We start from the raw sequence: 22,828 nt of genomic DNA on the forward strand, positions 1-22,828 counted from the left end.
TTATCACAATCAGGATTAATTAATTGTATTTATTTTATATTAAACAATATAAACAAAAATGAAAATTAAAGCAAAATATAGGTCACGTTAGAATTTTAATAAAATAATGGAGTGTTAAGATGTAGAGAAATATGTAGACATGCCACGGTAAAATAATAATGATTCCCTGTTTGTTTACGAAAATTATGCTCCTACTGTTTTTCTCCCATGCTTTCTCGAGTGACACAGACACAGTGTAGAAAGATTTACATCAAGTATACGGCACAGTGTACACTATACTCTAAAGTTTCTGTCGCTCATGAACAGGATGTTTTACTAATTCTACTTTGTCTATTGACTGCCCTTGTCTACCATAGACCATAGACATTGTAAACTTTCAGGCATCGCGGTGTTGTGCGTGTAGCTTCTCAAGTGAACTCAAAATTTGTTTTGAATTCCATTATCGTTTCAAAATGTGTTAGATTTCTAAGTGAATGCCTCATTAGCCACGATGGACGGTAACGGTTGCCCGGACGGGCAGGACGATATAGACGGTGGGATTTTCAATGACAAATTTCAACTTCGTCCGAGTGCTGATGATGAAGAAAAGAAGCTATTTTGGCTGGAAGGTGTTATGGGGTGCTTCTCGTCAGTTATCTCCGTGTTCCGCCCGCCGGCAGAGAAGCCAGCGCTAGGTAGGTACTATTTATAACCTCCCGGGATGTGATGCATTCAAGGTCTATGCGCGAGCCTACAGGGTTGCATTGGAATTGATTTTACGTCAGCGCGCGCATCCTGTAGGATACTCGTCCTTCAACGCTTGTTACAAGTCCCGTTTTACCTCGCTATGGAGCCTTGACATTGGTCCTTGACCCGTTACCTTGGACGCCTGGGGGACCTGCAATTATTGATGACCGTGACAATAACTTGTTGGTTGATGATAACATTCGAAATTTGAATTTTGGAATGTTCGATATTTTCAATAGAGTGTACTATTGGAGGGAAAAACCACCTGAAGAAGAAGGTAAATAGATTATTAATTAGTCTATTATCATCATAGAAGGTAGGATCATATAGAAGTGGTATATGCATATCTCTGTGAGGGACAAAACATAGGCAATGCGAGACTATGATTGGTCAAATTTATTTGTTGCCCACCATAAGCCCTACTAATTTATGGTGGGGATTTAAAAAAAATGTGAGACTGTGACAAGGACAAACAATAATAGCGCTTTCGCTGCTACTCCTACTGAAAGATACATAAGACGAGATCTTGTTCGGTCATTTCCCCCCAACCCTCATGCCCGATCCAGTTAAAATACTAGATTCATGATTATCATAGGTTTTGGCAGCATCGGAGTTACAATGTAGTACCTGATGCCTCTAATAATAGTGTCATATTGATACACAATAGAGGATCAAATCAAAAATTATCTGTTTAGTAATCTAAAACAGTATACATTTTGATTTGATATGCCATCATCATCTACCGAGACTAAGACTTACAGGTTGATACGGTTTCTGAGCCACTGTTTACAGTTGCTAATGTTCACTCACAGACCACCTCAACTTCCATGCAGAGCACATAACATAAGACAATCAGTGTCACCAGACATAAGCACTCCCGCACAAATTTAGTATGGGAGTGCGACTGCTTATTTCAGTTGTGCCTATAATAGTTATGATCATCAGTGGGTACTGATGATATACAAGTCCAATATGGTACATTAATGTGTATGATAAAAATATTTTCTATAAATGAGCTTTAAGGGTGTACCTGGGATGTTTTAGTATAAATTCGTGTAGAATTATACAACTCAGTTGTGTTGTTCGTATCTTAGCATTTTACAAATAAAATTGAACCTATGTGTGGTGCCCTTGTGGTCTTTGTAAACACTTCATAATGTGGCATCTGTATAGTCTGTATTCACTTCATGGGGCTCCAGACTAGAACGAAAATGTCCGTGCAATCCGGAGGTCGCGGGACAAATCCCAGCTCGTACCAATGAGTTTTTCGGAACTTATATGTACAAAATATCATTTGATACCAGTCGCTTTTCGGTGGAGAAAAACATCATGAGGAAACCAGACTAATCCCAATAAGGCCTAGTTTACCCTGTGGGTTGAAAGGTCAGATGGCAGTCACTTTCGTAAAAACTAGTGCCTATGCCAATTCATGGGATGCGTTGTCATGCGGACTCCCATGAGCCATGGCAAAATGCCTGGATAACACAAAGAAGATGATGATGAATTTTGGTTTTTATCACTAAAAGCTTGTACAGATGTCATATCAGAGGCTTTCAGAGATGATCGGTCGATAACATATCAACCCTACATTACATATTCTCCTTGTATCATATAATTCAAGATCTAATGTCAGGTGAAATTGTACTGTATTGAAACATTATTTTTATTCCTATTAGCCTTGTATTCTATAGTGAAAAATATCACCTCTTGTTTTGATATTTCATTGATTTTTACACTATTTTATATAATTTATTTAAATCAAAGAATTTTTCAATCTGTGCTTTTAATCAGGCTCCAACTTGTAAAAAATTATCCAGTACCAAGTTTTTATATTCGTGTATTTAAACTTTATAATTACACATACATTTCCTAATTATTTAAACCTTCAGGTCAATCAATTTAAAGTTTTAGAAATTATAATTTGTTATCAATAACTAAATTTTAAATGCACATTCCCTGTGTGAGACATTTCCGCGCAAAGCGGAATGGAAAATTTAAAACTTATGTATAAATTACATCAGTTACATAAGTTGTGTCCGGATTGTAAATTCACATTATTATGCTACTAGCAATCTGCGAATGTTATGTGTCTAATTAAGTGTCCTTATTAAAGCTAAAAAATGGATTAGTAACATACAAACAAGTCTTACATAATAATAACCAAGTCGTTTTGGATCACTGGTGATAAGACATTGAAAGATAAAAAAAGCGGCCAAGTGCGAGTCGGACTCGCCCATGAAGGGTTCCGTATTTAGGGGATTTATGACGTATTGAAAAAAACTACTTACTAGATCTCGTTCAAACTAATTTTCGGTGGAAGTTTGCATGGTAATGTACATCATATATTTTATTTAGTTTTATCATTTTCTTATTTTAGAAGTTACAGGGGGGGGGGGACGAATTTTACCACGTTGGAAATGTCTCTCGCGCAAACTATTCAGTTTAGAAAAAAATGATATTGGAAACCTCAATATCATTTTTGAAGACCTATCCATAGATAACCCACACATATGGGTTTGATGAAAAAAAAATTTTTGAGGTTCAGTTCTAAGTCTAAGTATGGGGAACCCCCAAAATTTATTGTTTTTTTTTTCTATTTTTGTGTGAAAATCCTAATGCGGTTCACAGAATACATCTACTTACCAAGTTTCAACAGTATAGTTCTTATAGTTTCGGAAAAAAAATGGCTGTGACATACGGACGGACGGACAGACAGACATGACGAATCCATAAGGGTTCCGTTTTTTGCCATTTGGCAACGGAACCCTAAAAAAGAAAAAACCTTTGTAAAAACTTGATTTTCTTGCATCATCAGGCGGTCTAGCATGAGATGCGTTCTCGCGCGCGACTACATACAGTACATACATCAAGCACGACTTCAAGTACAAGCGCCGCGCGAGAACGCAACTTATTATGCTAGACCGCCAGAGCATATTGTTTTTCTTTTTTTTTCGGCCTGCACAATCAATACTACTTTCGCGTGTTTTTCAAAAAATGTATTACTTTATATTTTTATAAATATGTATACGGATTTAACAATAAGAAAATTTGATTATCATTTTATCAAAAAACTAAACACGATTTTAACAAAATCTCAAAACTTTGTGAATGTGATAACATTGCATGAAATGCGTAACATTACGCAACCTGTACATTTTTAAAAGTCGGCCATTACACGACAACCTCTAACCCCTAACCTTGATCTACGCGCTGCGCTCCGCGCTGCAATCGATAATGTGCTCTCCGCCCACCCCACAGAGCTCATAATTAAATGATTTGAGCAGATGCGCGCGCATACGTTGTTCTCAATCTCAAAGTTCCAAAGATTTCCAAAATGGCAGCGCTTCGTGAAAAATTCAACCGAGATACGACCTTTCGGACGAGATAGACCTGAAGCTCGTCGCACGTAAATTCAGAGGGGCTACCGCGAAAACCGCAATTTGAAAATTGCGGGGATCTTTCTCTTTTACTCCAATGAAGGCGTAATTAGAGAGACGGAGACAGATGCCCGCAATTTGCGAACTTCGATTTTCGCGGTTATAGCCCAGTATAATAGATCGCTGCACACTACAGTTCCTAAGGATCTTAAAATCTTTGCACTGTTACAGTCGCCATCAGATGTACCTACCAGAGCGGCCAAGGTGCTCACAAATCGCCTTGTAAATAGAGGCGTGTTCAGATATTTTTGAGCACCTTGGCCGCTCCGATATAATTATCGGAATAAATTCTAGGAACACGTCCTTGGTCCTTAATGTTTGGAACAGTTCAATGTTATGACCTTCACCTGAAGTTTACAAAACCAGTATAGATGTGATACATGATAACACCTAGATAGTTCGGATCTCTGGACCAAATTATGCTGGGCTATACTGGCTCTGTAAAGAGAAAATTGTATTAAACAGAAAGTGCGTCACTCGTCTGTAGACAACATTTTATAAACATGCGCATTAGGACCTACGATTTTTAGCTTTTACGTGCGTTCACACTTCACAGACTAAGGGCCACTTGCACCATTCACTAACCTGGAGTTCCAGTTAAACCTGGAGTTACCATGGTTACCACTACAACTTGACACTGAGTTAACGGTTTAACTGGTTAACCCTGGGTTATTGGGATGGTGCAAGTGGCGCTTAGAATTCAAATCTCAAAAAAAGCTTGCTTTATTTCTACTGCATTGAAAAAGTAAGTTATTTGAGATTTTTTTGCGTACTTAGGCCTTGTATGATATACATATAAAATAAAAATAAAAAAGCCTTTTATTTCTTGCAACCGTAACATATTTTTGTTTTTACTTAAATACTAATTTTATATTAAGAATTAACAATTATTGTTTAATTTTGTAAGACTATAAAACAGTTAATCTGCAAGAACCCCTCCGCAGGTGAAGGCCTCCTCCAAAGATGCCCAGTTTATTCTATCCTGGGCTATATAGGTTATAGGTTATAGGTATTCGCGGGCTTAGTTTCCGCAACTCGACGTCATATTATTGCGCCTATTTTGCGTGATGGGTTGGCGGCCTATTCCTGCCAACCCAGCTCTACCAGGAAGCCTAGCAGACCCTTGACGTTGCCGACGACTTCTGGGAGCGACCCCGGTGAGCCGAGGTGTTGTGCCCGGTATTCTGCCACCCCTGGGCATTCGAGAATGACGTGGGCGGCTGTCTCCTCTGCCTCCATGCACGCCTTGCAGAGGGGGCTATCTGTAACACGTAGGGTTAGTAGGTGTTTGTTAAATGAGGCGTGGCCGGTTATGGCCCCAGCTATAAGCCGGAGCTGTGGTCTCTTCAGCTGTCGCAGCCTCCGTGACAGATTGGGGTTATCCTGGGCTATTTTCATCCAGTTAGGATCAGCTATTTTGGTTATCTCGTCCGTCCATCTCGTTCGCGGTATTCCGCTACCGCGTTTCCCACAAGGGCCTTTCCAAGATGTCACTCTTAGCTCTTAGGGTCCATCGGTTGTATGATATAATGAATCTTTAAAAAAGAAATAAATAAAAATTGTCCAAACAAAATTAAAGAAAAGATAAATAATCCGATGATCTAAAGACGCAATTTCATAGTTTCATTCTTCTACGAGTTCTACGACTTTTTTTATTGAGGACGGTGTGAAGGATTAAAGAACCTAATTTGTATCATGTTTTTTTATTGAATCTTCTAATAGTAGTTTATGCAACAGTGATATAATAAGGGTTCTTAAAATTCAAGGGTCGAAGTTACAAAACGAGACGTAGTCGAGTTTTGTAAAAAAAGACCCGAGAATTTTAAAAACCAATTATGAGCTGTTGCATACATTACTTTTTCTATGACAGCTGCAAAAAAAAAGAAAAAAAAAAAAAAAAAGAGTTATTATTTAAAAAAAATTGAGTTATTATTTAAAAAAAAAAGAGTTATTATTGTAAATGAAAACATACCTCTTTCAATCAAGATGATCGGAACTTGTATCTTTAAAAAAAATAAAGCAGTTGTATTATACTCATAAGATGACTGCTAGCAGTCATCTTATGAGCCTATAGACAAATCATTCAAATGACATTGCTTTAGATATCACTGTCAGTCATTTAATTGACACATTTAAGTGCTGGAGTAGAAAAAAACAATTATAAACTCAAGTCCATTTTAATATGCGTTTATACCTACTATAGGAATCGATGAACTAGAATAATCGCTGCTACTAATCCTTTTAGTAACTATATAACTGCACCTGAATAGCATGAATATTCACGTCTTGCTTGGCAAATGTTTGTGTTCCGTACAAAACTTTGTTCACGGAACACCTTATTGTGAATTTATCTGCTAATTTGCGAATAATTATTGTTTCTAAAGCAACTTATTACTATAAGTGTGTCATGGGGAGAATCACTTTTGCAAATGCGATTTTTAATACTCTTTCATCGCTTTATACCCTTGCGTTTTTACACAACTTAGGGCCACTTGCACCATTCACTAACCCGGGGTTAACCAGTTAAACCTGGCGTTGCCATGGTTACTAGTACAATTTGACACTGCGTTAAGGGTTTAACTGCTTAACTCCGGGTTAGTGGGATGGTGCAAGTGGGCCCTACAGAATGTCGGCAGAGCAGATTATCTCTTCCTTTCTGACTGTGTATTGATAATACTATTAGTGTAAGGCCTGAGTGGACGCTCGAGTTGGGCGTGCAGCGGCGCGGGGCGTGCGGCATGCATGTTAAACAATTGCAAGCGTATAGGAGAACAACTTAATGTACAAAAGGCGGACTTAATGCCACGAGGTATTCTCTACCAGTCAACCTTAAGGCAAAGCAGAAAATATTGTAGGCGGGCCATTTGAAAACCAAAAGAAAACGTTACCGCATTGACCTTATGATATGATTTTTTACCAGTACCTACGACACAGGGCGGACATGCCATACATCAAAAACCATTTGCGTTTTATGTGTGCACGGCAGTGTTGGCCGAAACGTTAATGCAATTGAAAATGTTGGCCATTAACCATTATAAATTGAACCTTAAACTACGGACGATTACAGTTTACGGTTCAATTTATAATGGTTAATGGCCAACATTTTCAATTGCATTAACGTTTCGGCCAACACTGGTGCACGGCACGTCTGTACACGCGTCATTGTGTTTGTGTGGGTAAGGCGCTTTACTTAGAGTACGCCAGAAGTCCGCCAGATTCATGTCGCGGGGCGAGGTAATGCGAGTCGGTGCGTGGCCGTTCTGTATGATAATACTATTACTTATTCTGTGCCTACGACAAAAACTGACCATAGTTATATTTTCAGAAGAGAAATGGGAGATACCGGCGGAGGCGATCACGAATCTGGTTTACCTCGGCTCCGGCGCGCAGGGCGTCGTGTACGGCGGGCAGATCAACAACGAAATGGTTGCCGTGAAGAAACTGCGCGACCCGGCCGAGACGGACATCAAACATCTCAGGAAACTCAACCACGACAACATAGGTTAGTCCAATACACATTATTTAGAAATGGGAGATACCGGCGGAGGCGATCACGAATCTGGTGTACCTCGGCTCCGGCGCGCAGGGCGTCGTGTACGGCGGGCATATCAACAACGCGGTGGTTGCCGTGATGAAACTGCGCGACCCGGCAGAGACGGACATTAAACATCTCAGGAAACTCAACCACGACAACATAGGTTAGTTCAATACACATTATTTAGAAATGGGAGATACCGGCGGAGGCGATCACGAATCTGGTGTACCTCGGCTCCGGCGCGCAGGGCGTCGTGTACGGCGGGCAGATCAACAACGCGATGGTTGCCGTGATGAAACTGCGCGACCCGGCCGAGACGGACATTAAACATCTCAGGAAACTCAACCACGACAACATAGGTTAGTTCAATACACATTATTTAGATGTAAAGATATAGATATAAGTAAAAGTATTTGTAGAATCAGACCGAGAAAAGTCTGCAGCGATTTTGATAGCCCACGCAGTGCCAGTGTCATTCTAAACGTCAAACTTCTATGAATTTATGACGTGTAAATAACACTTGCACTGCGTGGGCTATCAAAATCGCTGCAGACTTTTCTTGCTCTAACTTTACACCGAATTCACGGTAGAATATGATGGAACTTGCATTAATTCTAATTTAAGATCACATCAATGTACCATATTCTGACAAATAAATATATTTAATTTTTACTCGTCTCGACAATACCATTAATTTTTCGTTGTCTTTTTTTTTTAATTGAAGGTAAGGAGTTTTTAGTATTTGTTATAGCGGCAACAGAAATACACCATCTGTGAAAATTTCAATTAACTATCACGGTTCATGAGATACAGCCTGGTGACAGACGGATAGTGGAACCTTGGGAATAGGGTACCGTTTTTAGATTTATACATACAAAAAAAAGTCTAACGAAGCCCAATATCCAGGGAGCAAAATGAGGATCGAGTTCTTATGGAGAAGCGGTTTTCTATTATAGTCTTTAGCACCCTAATAACAAGGTCCATTCTTCCAGTCCGTTTCCGCGGGGTGGTGACCAAGCCCCCCACCTACTGCGTGGTCATGGAATACTGCCAGTACGGGCCGCTGTTCGAGTTCCTCCACAGTGGCTCCCTCTTCGCACCCAAACAGATTCTCAAGTGGGCGAAAGAGATAGCAAACGGCATGGCCTATCTTCACAGTCACAAGATTATACACAGGGATCTTAAGAGTCCAAAGTAAGTGATGTTATTATTTCAAACTTTGTTTTAAAATTAACTAGCGACCCGCCCCGGCTTCGCACGGGTTAACAAATAAATACATAACCCTTCCTCTTGAATCACTCTATCTATTAAAAGTAACCGCATCAAAATCCATTGCGTAGTTTTAAAGATTTAAGCATACATAGGGACAGACAGCGGGAAACGACTTTGTTTTATACTATGTATGATATAATACTAATACTTTGCCCAAAGGAATGAATTTGCTTGATTACAACTTTGCCCATGAGAATATGGTTTCGATTTGACGTATGAACGAAATAATAATCATTTTGCATATCAAAAGAAATTTCTTTGTAACAATACTAAAGTAATAAAATTGTCTTAATGCAGCTTAAAAATATGCGCAGAAATGAGCGGAGGCTCGTTCACTCTAGCCTCTATTAAAAGGTCGTAAGGTTGACAGTTAGCAGTTGGGACAGTGAACGTGTTAAGAGTGAAAATGAAAATTCTCAATATTTGAGTCTCGATATTTCTCCCTTTGTAAGCAGTGCTGTGAATAACGCTTATTTTTAGGCTTAAAAACTCGAGCCCTCAAGACTCGTAAGACTCGTGATCAGTAATATGTTTTTCTAACTCCATAAACAACGAGCAATTTAATGCCCCTACTCTTACTAAAATCAGACAAGATATTTTTTATTTTTTTGCTTATTTTTTGTCATTTATTTTACTTTTACAAGTGGCAATGTGGTATTTAAACAGCGTTGTAAGATATTTCAAATGAAAAATTAAGTAAATTTTATTTCTAACTGGGACAAATGACAAAATTGATGTCAACGACAGTTCCGATTGAAAGAGGCGATTCAATTTACTAATTTAAATATCTTAATAAGCCGTTGTAATATCCTAAATCCACTTATAAAAGTAAAATAAATGACAAAAAATAAAACAAAAAATAAAAAAAATCTTGTCTGATTTTAGTAAGAGTAGGGGCATTAAATTGCTCGTTGTTTATGGAGTTAGAAAAACATATTACTGATCACGACTCAAATGGCACCCTGTATTTGAGAATTGTATTTATTTATTTTACGCGTATGGATGTAAGAAATCGTCTTTACCCTTTGGGGCGTTAAGCCTCGAGAGTCTTAAGGGTTCGAGTCTTTAAGCCTCGAAATGAGCGTTATTCACAACACTATTTGTAAGCGAACTTGAATTCTAACCTAATTCTAACCTTCCAGCATCCTGATAGCGGACAACCTGGTCGTGAAGGTGTCCGACTTCGGCACGTCGCGCGAGTGGAACGACGTGAGCGCCATCATGTCGTTCACGGGCACCGTGGCGTGGATGGCGCCCGAGGTGATCCGGCACGAGCCCTGCTCGGAGCGGGTCGATGTCTGGTCCTTCGGCGTCGTATTATGGGAACTTCTCACTCAGGAGGCGAGTGCATGGGTTTTCTTCTTTGATTCAACTTTGCAACCTGGTGGTAAAAGCGTCCGACTTCGGCACGTCGCGCGAGTGGAACGACGTGAGCGCCATCATGTTCACGGGCACCGTGGCGTGGATGGCGCCCGAGGTGATCCGGCACGAGCCCTGCTCGGAGCGGGTCGATGTCTGGTCCTTCGGCGTCGTATTATGGCAACTTCTCACTCAGGAGGCGAGCACAGAATAACTAATAGTACTACCGTACAGAAAATTCACTCCTTCACAAAAGTCAGATTTAAGTATAAAATTCCACCTATATCGCCGCCTGCAAGCAAAATTGAAACTTATAACCGCGCACGAACCGTGAATCTCCTTTGCGCGCCGCAGTTTTATGACCGAGCTGTGAGTGTCGGCACGGGGTTATCACTTGACAAGTTTTTATACCTATACCCACTGATTTATTATTTTTAAGATAAATATGTAAGAATTACAAACGTTGATTATGTAAACATACATTTTTTATCCGGAGATAGTATGTCTGATTCTCACGGAAGTAAGTTTCGAAGCCATTCTGTGTTTTCAATTCTGCGCGAGCGCCACGTGACACGACTATCGTGCACGCCGAGCGGCAGCCCACTGCCATACGCCTGTCTGATGGGCGCGCCGGCCAAATGTACCTAAACTGCGGAGTGACACCCCCCTGAGGCGAGTGCAAGGGTTTTACAAGCTTTTATTTAGTTTCACCTGTCCCGTTGTCAGGCTGCAATCAAATCTTGCAAGTTAAATTTGATCCGCTTCCCGGTTTCCGATTGAGCTGAAATTTTGCATACACATGTAAGTCGGGTGACAATGCAATATTATGGTACCATCGAGCTAATCTGATGATGGAGACAGGAGGTGGCCATTGGAACTCTGTGATGAAACAACGCAACATAATTGTGTTAGGTGTTTTTAGAATTGTCTCGATGACTATTAGTTGTCTGTCGTAAGAAAAGTACAGTCAACGATAAAAGCTTGTACCAAAATTGAAATTTTTGCCAAAAACTTATTCTTATTCAAATTCAACATTGCCCAGTAATCCAGATTTTTCGCTTTGGTTATAATTTTGCCCATATTAGATAAATTGTACAACTTTGACGCTTTTAGTTAGTACTTTTCTCTTCCTATACAATTTTGCCGATTATTCCAACGTTCACACGTCTTCGGTTTTAACATTGCCCGTTTTAGATACCTACTTTATAAATTTCAACTTTGTCCTTTAATTAGTATATGAACATGAGTATAGCAAAGTTCCTCAGGATCCTCCAAGTTGAGAGCGATGTACAGTCAGCAGCAGAAGTTGCTAAGCGGGCGAGGTGTTCAAACTTACCTTGACACGCTCTTATTCTCTTAACAATAAAGCCGCGTCAAGATAATTTTGAACACCTCGCCCGCTTAGCAACTTCTGCTGCTGACTGTATTTGCATTTTTCGTACAAAGCCATATTTATACTCGAACCGCCATCTATTTGATTTGTCAACACGAAGATGGATATGGACGACATGGGATTCTTCAAGGAGCGGGTATTTAGGGTTCCCAAGGGTCGGCAACGCTCCTGTGATGTTTCTTAACCTAAAACCAAATTTCTCCAGATACCTTATAAAAACATGGAGACGCACGCCATCATGTGGGGCGTCGGCACCGACACTATCTCCTTACCCGTTCCGGCCACAGTTCCCGACAGCATGCAGCTGTTGCTAACTCAATGCTGGAACCGGACACCTAAAAACAGGTGAGTTACATGCAGATACCTTATAATAACATGGAGACCCACGCCATCATGTGGGGCGTCGGCACCGACACTATCTCCTTACCCGTTCCGGCCACAGTTCCCGACAGCATGCAGCTCTTGCTAACTCAATTCTGGAACCGGACGCCTAAAAACAGGTGAGTTACATGCAGATACCTTATAATAACATGGAGACGCACGCCATCATGTGGGGCGTCGGCACCGACACTATCTCCTTGCCCGTTCCGGCCACAGTTCCCGACAGCATGCAGCTGTTGCTAACTCAGTGCTGGAACCGGACACCTAAAAACAGGTGAGTTACATGCAGATACCTTATAAAGAACATGGAGACCCACGCCATCATGTGGGGCGTCGGCACCGACACTATCTCCTTGCCCGTTCCGGCCACAGTTCCCGACAGCATGCAGCTCTTGCTAACTCAATTCTGGAACCGGACACCTAAAAACAGGTGAGTTACATTTTATAGTCGTAGGATTTGTAGCTGGCCCCGAACGGCTAATCCTTTGTCTATTGTTAAGTAACACCACACGTATTAGCCGTTCGGGGCCAGTTACAAATCGAACGACTATAAAAACTGTTATTTAAGACTGGGCCGACCGTCTAGTGGCGCCCTCATTAGGGGAATTCTGTTTTCTAATAAACGAATTTATGTATAAATCAGTATATTAATATTGTTGTCTTACTACTATTGATCTTTTGAGATCACCTAGTGTAAGTGCTTGCTTACCAATATAAAATAATATTCCATACTTGTGGCCTGCGGTGTTTTAATAATTAATTTTTGGGCTTGAAATATAAAAATGTCTATTCATAAGTCATAACATAATAAATCAGCACGTCGTTGTTTCTAGGCCACCCTTCAAAATAATAGCCGCGCACCTAGAGATAGCCGGCGACGAGTTCGCAGAGATCCACCAGGAGACCTTCAGCGTGACCCAGCAGACCTGGAAGAGAGAAGTGCAGGAGGGCATGGCGCAGCTCTACACCAAGTATGTACAAAATAATTGAAATTTTGTCATATTATTCCGCTATCTGTACCCTGTACCAAAAAGTAAGAGAGTGTAAAGCTTTGGTTTCCTCGGAAAGCGGTTCTGTTAGGGTCCTACTGGGACGTAGAAATAAATCGCGGACTGTATTAAAATAGGCTAGTTTATTCCGCCTTAATTACAGCAAGAGGCCTTCACCTGTGAACACGGGGTTCTTGAATAACTATTTAAAACATAAAGCAAATAGGTATGTAAACAATTTTTAAATATTCATGAAATAAAAGGCTTTTTATTTTATTTTATTTTTATTTTTATTATTTATAATTACAGCAAGAAATCCCGGCCAAACAATTATAAAATTAAATTCAGTATTCGTCCGTTGCTGGTGAAGTAGGTAAAGCCAAGTGTGTGCCGCGCGTCGCTCGCGGCTTGCCGCGATGACGTCGCGTGCTGCCCGCCGCCCGCGCGTCCCCTCCCGTGCGTATATCCAGTACTTAACAGGTTCCGTTATATAGCGGCCGTAATAAAATAAATAAATAAATAAATATTATAGGACATTATTACACAAATTGACTAAGCCCCACGGTAAGCTCAAGAAAGCTTGTGTTGTGGGTACTCAGACAACGATATATATAATATACAAATACTTAAATACATAGAAAACAACCATGACTCAGGAACAAATATCTGTGCACATCACACAAATAAATGCCCTTACTGGGATTCGAACCCAGGACCGCGGCTTCACAGGCAGGGTCACTACCCACTAGGCCAGACCGGTCGTCAAATACAGCGTAATACAGCGGTGTCTATGTAAACCAAATGGCGCGGTTTCCTAGAGGGCGGTGATTGATACCGTAACGTCAAAAAGCGGTGTCGCCATTTGCATGACGGCCGTCGTTGACGGTGTCGATAGTTTCGTAAACATTTTATTTGATAGCGGTGAAGACATTTGTACTAAAATCTCAAATGCACCTTCCGTACCAGGAGACTTGAATAAATGATTTTCCTCACTACGATTATTTTCCTCTTCTGATCTCCAAGTAAATAATTAAAGCTAAATCAAGCCCGTCCACTTTCTCCCCTGGATACGTTTCGTTTGACCTTGGTGGCTGACGGTGTGTTATGACGCCACGGAACTTTCCACATGTCGTCACCGTAAAGACGGCCGTCTTTTTGTGTCCGCTAGATGACGGCCGCTATATGACGGCACCGCTTTCCGAGGAAACCAAAGCTTAACCCCCTTAAACATAAACATAAGTCAAAAGGACACATTATGACAAACGATTACGAGGCTTGTAGCGCGTTCAGGAATAACGCCGTAAGACATTATTAACAGAAGCTTATTGTTCAGGAGCGAGAAGCCAGCCGACGTGCAGGAGACGGCCACCAGGAAAGAGGAGCTCAAACACGCAAGAGACATCAGACTGGTTCGTTCTTGTTTCAATTTTAGTCATTAAATTATGAGCAGGCCCGATCAAGAGGTTATTGAGCTAGAAGAGCTTAGAAGGCCAAAAAGCTGTTTGTGAGAGGTCTTGCTATTCTGGTCATTTTTTTGCAAAAAACATGGTCGAGTTTAGTATCAAATGAAAGTGCTCGACTTACACTTTTATAATATCGTTTTTAAATTTACCATTTTGAAATAATTAGCAAGATAAAAATAAAATAGAATAAACATAATATATGTGTCGAGCGTAGACTGTAGCTTTTTTCTTTATATTTGTTCTCCGAAGTGAAGAAACGCAAGTCAGGAACGCGCCGGCCGCTATGTTGCCCAGAAGTCCGCTTTACCTCCAATTTACCACCAATTACCGGGATGTGTTTATGTGGAATAAAAACACATATTTAACTTTAATAATACTGGAGAGTGTTCAAGCAAAGTGCTTGGGTGGGTGAGTAAAACTCTCTGAATAAGCAACCAAGATCGGGGTTTATATAGGCAGAATATCCCGTCGTAGGTACTTTTCCAGCAACTAGGGAGTGTTACATGGAGAGTCAGTTTTATTTATTTCGACCAATCACCTTAATCTAATACATTTTATTAAATACAGTGATACAAGACTTAAAACTAGGCACATAACATTCCACACAATACATTAACATGATATAAACGGTAAAAAACACATAAAAGTAAAATTACACGAAATTACACGTAAAATCAAGATTAAACTAAAACATGCATGATTAAGAGCTATTCACGACAATATGTATTTGACATTTGACAGGAAATATTTCGGCTTAGCACAGATACAGTTTATTTTAATCTCTATGGTGGTGACTTAAATCCAGGGGAGGGACAGCCGTATACGAAGCCCTTTATTCGAAAAAATAGCGCCATCTATATTACTTAACGCTAAACTTGTAAATGGCGCTTCAAAATTGATGCAAAAAATCAAATCTTGTCAGTAGAAAAAGGCGAAACTCAAATTTTCTATGAGACCATATCCCTTCGCGCCTACATTTTTTCTACTGACAAGATCTGCTTGGCCAACTATATTATACATACTACTCTTTGCTTAAATCAATCAGTTAAGGGCTCCACAGACCTTGCAATAAATCCACGCGATCTTTAATCCATTGCCGCGACATAAAATAGTAGAAATTAAATAAAATGGAACTTAAAAATGTCCATACTAAATTGTTGTCATGTGTAAGCATTTTACGTCAAAAATGTGACAGTTACGTAGAAAGTGGCGCCCTCATTTATTTTCTATTATTTTATGTCGCACTATACGAGTACCTAAGTAGGTGCAACAAAGTCAATCGCTATATAATTTTTGGTTAACCGCGAGTTCTCAGTTCGGGGCGAACTACTAGTATAGTTAGGATCGGTTTTCCTAGGATAGCGGTGCCGTCGTATAGCGGCCGTCTCCATACTAAATAATACGGCTAAATATGGATGTCGTAGTATTTGTATGGAGACGGCCGCTATATGACGGCACCGCTATCGGAGGAAACCAAAGCTTTAGTCAAACCAATTTGTCAGACGGTAAGAACCAGGAAAACTATACTCGTCCTTTTCTTTTGGGTGCTAGTATTAGTGTAAGACATAGATAGTATAGCCACTCGTTTCGAATTTCGTCTTTTCCGCGCTTGTATATATGTGTAAAAAAGGCGCGAAATTTAAATTTTCTACGAAACGATATCCCTTCGCGCCTACATTTTTCAAATTTGCCGCCTTTTTCTACTGTCAAGATCTGGTTGACCAAGTATAACTATTACTTATTATGGTGTTGAAATAAACGTTAAATTGACTTGTAGGTGTACGAGAAGCAGCTAGCGCGAGCCAACGAGTTGTACATGGAGGCGTGCGCCGTCAAACTGCAGCTGGAACAGCGGGAGGCCGCTCTCACAGAGTAAGTGCTGCCAGGCGTGGCTCATTCCGCGACTTAGCCTCGTCGCTACAAGTACATGCGGCGAAGCGCTGGTGGCCTAGCGGTAAGAGCATGCGACTTTCAATCCGGAGGTCGCGGGTTCGAACCCCGGCTCGTACCAATGAGTTTTTCGGAACTCATGTACGAAATATTTGATATTTACCAGTTGCTTTTCGGTGAAGGAAAACATCGTGAGGAAACCGGACTAATCCCAATAAGGCCTAGTTTCCCCTCTGGGTTGGAAGGTCAGATGGCAGTCGCTTTCGTAAAAACTAGTGCCTACGTCAAATCATGGGATTAGTTGTCAAGCGGACCCCAGGCTCCCATGAGCCGTGGCAAAATGCCGGGACAACGCGAGGAAGAAGAAGCTACAAGTACATGCGGCATACACCAACTTTGGTGTCTAGCCGTAGTTCATATTCATATTCATATTCATCATTTATTTGCATAAAAAACACAGAAATGCATGCAAATACAATTTTTAAAAACACAGAGATCACAACAATACAATACAATACTTAGTAGTTGCCGCTCACCGCTACTGAGCGCACGCCTGCTCGCGGTCATATCTGACGTAATAAACGCGTTTTGTTAGAGAGTGAATCTTCTGTACCTAGTACTATTATTTACTTTGTGGTACTGTACGGCTACCACCAGTTTGGCACTGACATAAACGCTATCGAGAACGTAACTTACTATATATGCGTCTCGCTCGTACTCGGATATTTAGTGCGAAAGTAAATTACGTAGACGTTTCGGGGACATTTTGGGAAATGTGGTGGAAGTTGTTAAGCTTCATGTACTTTACCAGCATAGCAATTTTTATATAAATCTAAGATGTGATCGAAATGTACAAACTTTTGAGAATTGCTCTATTACGACCTTGGTTGTAGCGACCATTCCCAAGTCCCATGAATTTAATAATACATTATTGTCGAGGTTCGGAAGTAGCTACATGCTGGCTGAGGATTCGTTTTTAACGGACGACCTTGGGAGTCCGTTTAATTGAATCCGAAGCCAGCAAGTAGCCTTCCAGCCGAGTCATATATAGTGCTTTTGTCAAAAATGGTGCAAGAAATACAAATATTTACAGCAGCAACGTTCTAATTTTCACAGAAAAAAGAAAACCATTAAAAAGATTTGCTTGCCGCCTTAAAAAAAACAAAGTGTATTTTTCTGCTGAAAATACGCCAACGTATTTGAGACACCTAAATAGTCGCGGTACCAACATTATAATAATAAGTGCTGATCATCTGTTTGGCTGTTTAATGGACCTATGCCTTCATTTGATATGGCCATTTAAAGTTTTAAAAAGTTTGGAACTCGTTAAATAATGGAATTTGTATGCAACATTGCAGTCCCGAAATCGAGACTGCAATGTTTTTAACTTTTTAATTTTTTGAATGACCTTAAACTACGCACTTCGCGACCTATTTTTTAACCGGCAACGTCGACTTTGCCGTCCATTTTTGAGAAAAAGTATTTTAAAGCAGTACAAGATTCATGTGGATATAGCGACTTCGGGTGTAGCGACGGTTTTTAATGTACCATTTGTAACGAGTTTTTAGAAATCCCATGCAGGTATTGCGACCTGAGTCGGTTGTCAAGGGACAAAGAGCTTTACTTTCTTATCTTTTGTTTACATAGACAGTAGATTAGCAACCGTGGTGACCTTTTGTTTAAAGTCAGACATTTACTTATCGTTAGGGGTATAGCGTGAAGACTCGTTCGAAACGTACTCACGTTTTGGATTTAAATTTGTACATATGTATAGGTAAACCAGAACTTTGGGAGTATTGTCATGAGGGCGCTCGTTTTGAATTTTATATAGCAACAATTTGTATAGTGGGGACAATGGAAATCGGCAGATGATTTTTGTTTTAGTCCGACAACTTTAATAAGTGCGAAGTTTGATGTTTGGATATTTCTTCGGTTTTTACGCTTAAATGGCTGACTCGATTTAGATAAAATGAATAGCGTAAAGTCAATAAGTAACGCAAGAGTTATAAGTAAGAATTTATATAGATAATTTTACAAATAACATTATTACAAGACATCAACCAAATCGTGACGACATGACTATAGTGACATTTGTCCATAAGTTTGAAACTTACCCGTCAATTCAGATGCTAATTTCGTTATGTTTTTTAATGGAAGAAATTTCTCTCCCGCACGTTTTTTTTTCCAGTAAATAACTATATACACTATTTACAACTTTTTTCTCTGTAAAATCTAAAACTTTCGGCATGATTATTGCAGTCTAATAATAATTCACACGAAACTAGACAAAGCAATGTTTACATTGTCAATATTGACAACTATCATAGAGGGTAGATGTTGTCTATTATTAAAATTGTTGCCATTGCTAGAAATTAGTACCAACAAATTTCCGTAATATGGCGCACCCTCAATAGATCCTGGTTCACCTATATTGACCACTGTAATGTTTCAGACGCGAGAAGGCGCTGAAAGCCTGCCGCTGCTTCCGTAAGGTGGCGCTGCACCGGCAGAGCTCCACGTCCTCGGACGGCAAGTGCCGCGCGGAGCCCGGGCACAGGCGGCCAAGGAAACGCGACACCGTCATCACGCAACAACAACAACAACAGAAGACCAGCACGGCGCTACTGAGCGACGGAAACAAGGTAATGAATGAATGAAATCGTTTATTTCAGGCAACTAGTGGCCCATACATAAATACCTTAAAACTAGCATACATATTATAAAAATATAACTAAACACTAAAAAACACATTATGATAGCGATGCATTACGCAACCCCGCAGTGTCAGGGAACCGGCCGCGGAACCACCGAAACTTGACACCCTTCGGCCAAAACTCCTCCTTGGTGAAGGTCCTTGGGAAGTAATATAACTACGCTTAAGATCTGTTTATACGACAACGGTTTCACTCACTTGAATTGTGCCGCGAGCACTCGAGCCTGAGGAAGGACCCCCGAAGGGCCCGAAACATGTCGCCAATAGCGACTAAAAATTCAAGTGAGTGAAACCGTTGTCATATAAACAGTTTAAAATATGTCTCACGAATGTTTAATATCGATTACGCTTAAGATCAATGGGGTGAAAATTAATAAATAATAAATATTGGGGGACATCTTACACAGATCAACATAGCCCCAAACTAAGCAAAGCTTGTACTATGGATGCTAGGCGACGATATACATACGTATATAGATAAATACATACTTATATACATAGAAAACATCCATGACTCCGGAACAAATATTAGTGTTCATCACACAAATAAATGCCCTTACCGGGATTCGAACCCAGGACCATCGGCTTAGCAGGCAGGGTCACTACCCACTAGGCCAGACCGGTCGTCGTTAAAACGATTGTCGGTCGAATTAACTAGGGAATAAATCAATTTTTTCTTGTAAAATATACACCGACTATTGATTTAGCCGACTAATCGGCGCTCGGGTGGCCGATTAGTCAGCCGACAAGTCGGCTAGTCGGCCAGATCATTAGTTTCGTTTAAGTGCGGTTTAGATGCACTTAAAAAACAATCGTTTTTCCCCTTTAGTCGCACTATTTATCATATTATAGTAACGCTACAAAAATAAATCCTACGGCTATTATTTCATACGAAAACTAGACAATCGGACATAAGAAAGCTAGCACACGGTCAATAATTCGAACAAAAGTTTTCGTAAACACCCTAAATAGGAATTCGGGTAAAATAGGTGAAAAGCTAATGGTAAATATTTGCTGTTTATTTCTTTTTGTCCCTGTTTTTCTGTCACATATAAAGTGCCGACTAACCGGCCATTTTTGCCGACTAATCGCCGACTACCAATGACGCCGGATAGTCGGCATTCCCGGCTAGTCGGTACGTCTCTACTTTTTATCTATATTTGTGTATTTTCACACATCTAGACTAAATTAAGGACGTTGAGCACGAAGAATTTTCGTACATTTAGGCGAATGTACGAAATTATTCGTGTTCAGTGTCCTTTAATAATAAAAAAAAACCGGCCAAGTGCGAGTCGGACTCGCGTTCCAAGGGTTCCGTACATTAAGTCCGACTCACGCTTGACTGCACATTTCTAATAAGTTTTCCTGTCATCTATAGGTAAAGAACTATTGTGTATTTTTTTTTTTCAAAATTTTAGACCCTGTAGTTTCGGAGATAAGGGGTGGGGGGAATGGTCATTTTTTGCCTATTTTCTTGAATAACTGCTAAACTATTCATACTTAAGTTGTAAAAAATATATATTTGGGATTCTTACAATGAGCTCTTTCATTTGATATGTAACACGATATAGTTTGAAAAACTTTATTTTTTAATTTTCTCATTTACCCCCCAAAAATGGCCTCCATAATTAAAATTCATTTATTTACGTTACACTTATACATATACACGTTCATCTTTGGGTCACAAACTTACATATGTGTGCCTAATTTCAACTCAATTGGTCCAGTAGTTTCGGAGAAAATAGGCTGTGACAGACGGACGGACAGACAGACGCACGAGTGATCCTATTAGGGTTCCGTTTTTTCCTTTTGAGGTACGGAACCCTAAAAATGTTTAGTTTTTTTCTCATTTCTCCCCAGTTCTCCTCAATCGTCGACGGAGTGAAAAACAACAACCTTGAGAAAGAGACGGCAGACACCGTAGTCGAGAAGAACGGCAACGTGGAACTGAAAGATGTGGTCAACGACAATTATATCGACGAGGTCGTAGCTCAAGTCTAAATATACTCTGGCAAACACACTGTCAGTAGTAAAAGGCGCGAAATTCAAATTTTCTATAGTACCCTTGGTTATTTTTTTTTTAATTTGCCGCCTTTTTCTACTGACGGAAATGGTCTGCCGAACTATAGTTAATGTGCTGCAGATTTTTTCAACGCAAGTACTTTGTATTTGATATCAATATCAACATTATTGAAAATATTTTGACACGATTTGATGTACATATTGGTATATGTAACCTTAGCTAAACGAAGGGGTCGTTTGACTTTTATCGATTTTTTTAATGATTATAAGAGCATTTAAATGTTTGTATGGAATTTGTTATACATATGTAGTGCATAATTATTTTCCTTCGTATTTTCACGGAAACGTACGAACGTGTCTTGCTATTTCAGTCAGTCTCGGTACGAAAAGTACTGAGGTTGACTGAAGTAGCATGACAAATACGAACCTTTCCGAGAAAATACGATGGAAAACAATTATGTACTACATCTGTACGCTTTATCTCTTTTAATAACCAAATGGGTCAATCAACTATTTCTTGTTATTCTGTCCCATCAGCGAGGAGACAATAGTAGCATAGATTGTTAGAAGAACCGCTGTACCATGTTCTACTAACATGCTCAGTACATGTCCCATTATGGAAAGGTCTTATAACTACCATAAAATGCAAGTTTGGTTCATTTAAATACGAAAAACCTAGAATTTTAAGAGTGACTCAGGAGACCGTAACCATAGCAACGTGTGACAAGAAAAAATTGATTAACCCAAATATTTTTAAAGGTCAAACGTCAATATACATCAAACTGTGTAAACATTATTTCTTTAATGTTAATATCCAGAGAGGAAAATGGGGACTGCGTTTGTATTGACAAGCGGTCGTCCGCTATCGTCTTCAACCAGACCATAAACAAATATATTTTAATAGACCATTACCCAAAGACCAAATCCGTTTACCAAGACTGTATTAAAAAAAACTTGTAAAATACTACGCAAGCACCACTTTAAAACAGCACTGCCCAACTTAAACCTTAATAGTACATTGTGTATTAAGGGCGGTAAACAAGAATTTACGAACGAGCGTGAATTGAAGCCCGAAGCCGGAGGCGAGATTGAAAAATGTTACTTTATTGAATGACATGCTAAAAATGGCACCATAAGTACCATTTTCCTTCATTGTAAGAAAAAAACTGGTGATGATCGAACAATGTTTTTTGACTATAAGTACTTATGTATGTCCTTCTGTAGACTGTATAATATAGTTACTAATTGAAAAAGTCTGCAGAAAAAAACGCTGACATCCCCATTTAACACTTATTGACAAAAGTTTCCACTAAAAAAAACTTCCAAAATTTTAAGACTATGACTTAGTTACTGTCTGCTAATATGGGGATGTCCAAACTGACTTAGAATAATATCGTTTATTTTTATTGCTAACATATTTTAATTTTAAAAAGATCTTATTAATCTAGACCGAAAAGATCTCATTTTCTTTTAAGTCTTTGACCAATTAATGTCATGTTAAGATCGGTTTTCCTAGGATAGCGGTGCCGTCATATAGCGGCCGTCTCCATACTAAATAATACGGCTAAATATAGATGTCGTAGTATTTGTATGGAGACGGCCGCTATATGACGGCACCGCTATCCTAGGAAACCAGAGCGTAAGCGAC

General features: G+C 39.8%; 1 protein-coding gene across 1 annotated transcript; it reads left to right on the forward strand.

The window, feature by feature from the left end:
- Window positions 1–321: 321 nt before the first annotated feature.
- LOC134661737 (mitogen-activated protein kinase kinase kinase 12-like) lies at window positions 322–21,169 on the forward strand. Its single transcript, XM_063517917.1, has 10 exons — window positions 322–674; window positions 7,489–7,665; window positions 8,691–8,892; window positions 10,113–10,323; window positions 12,406–12,533; window positions 12,937–13,074; window positions 14,426–14,501; window positions 16,333–16,427; window positions 18,898–19,087; window positions 21,019–21,169. Exons 1-10 carry the CDS (start codon window positions 491–493, stop codon window positions 21,157–21,159), a joined length of 1,542 nt encoding a protein of 513 aa, XP_063373987.1. The 5' UTR covers window positions 322–490; the 3' UTR covers window positions 21,160–21,169.
- The last annotated feature ends 1,659 nt before the right edge of the window (window positions 21,170–22,828 follow it).

This window comes from Cydia amplana, chromosome Z (assembly GCF_948474715.1).
Source record: "Cydia amplana chromosome Z, ilCydAmpl1.1, whole genome shotgun sequence".
Classification (NCBI taxonomy): Eukaryota; Metazoa; Arthropoda; class Insecta; order Lepidoptera; family Tortricidae; genus Cydia; species Cydia amplana.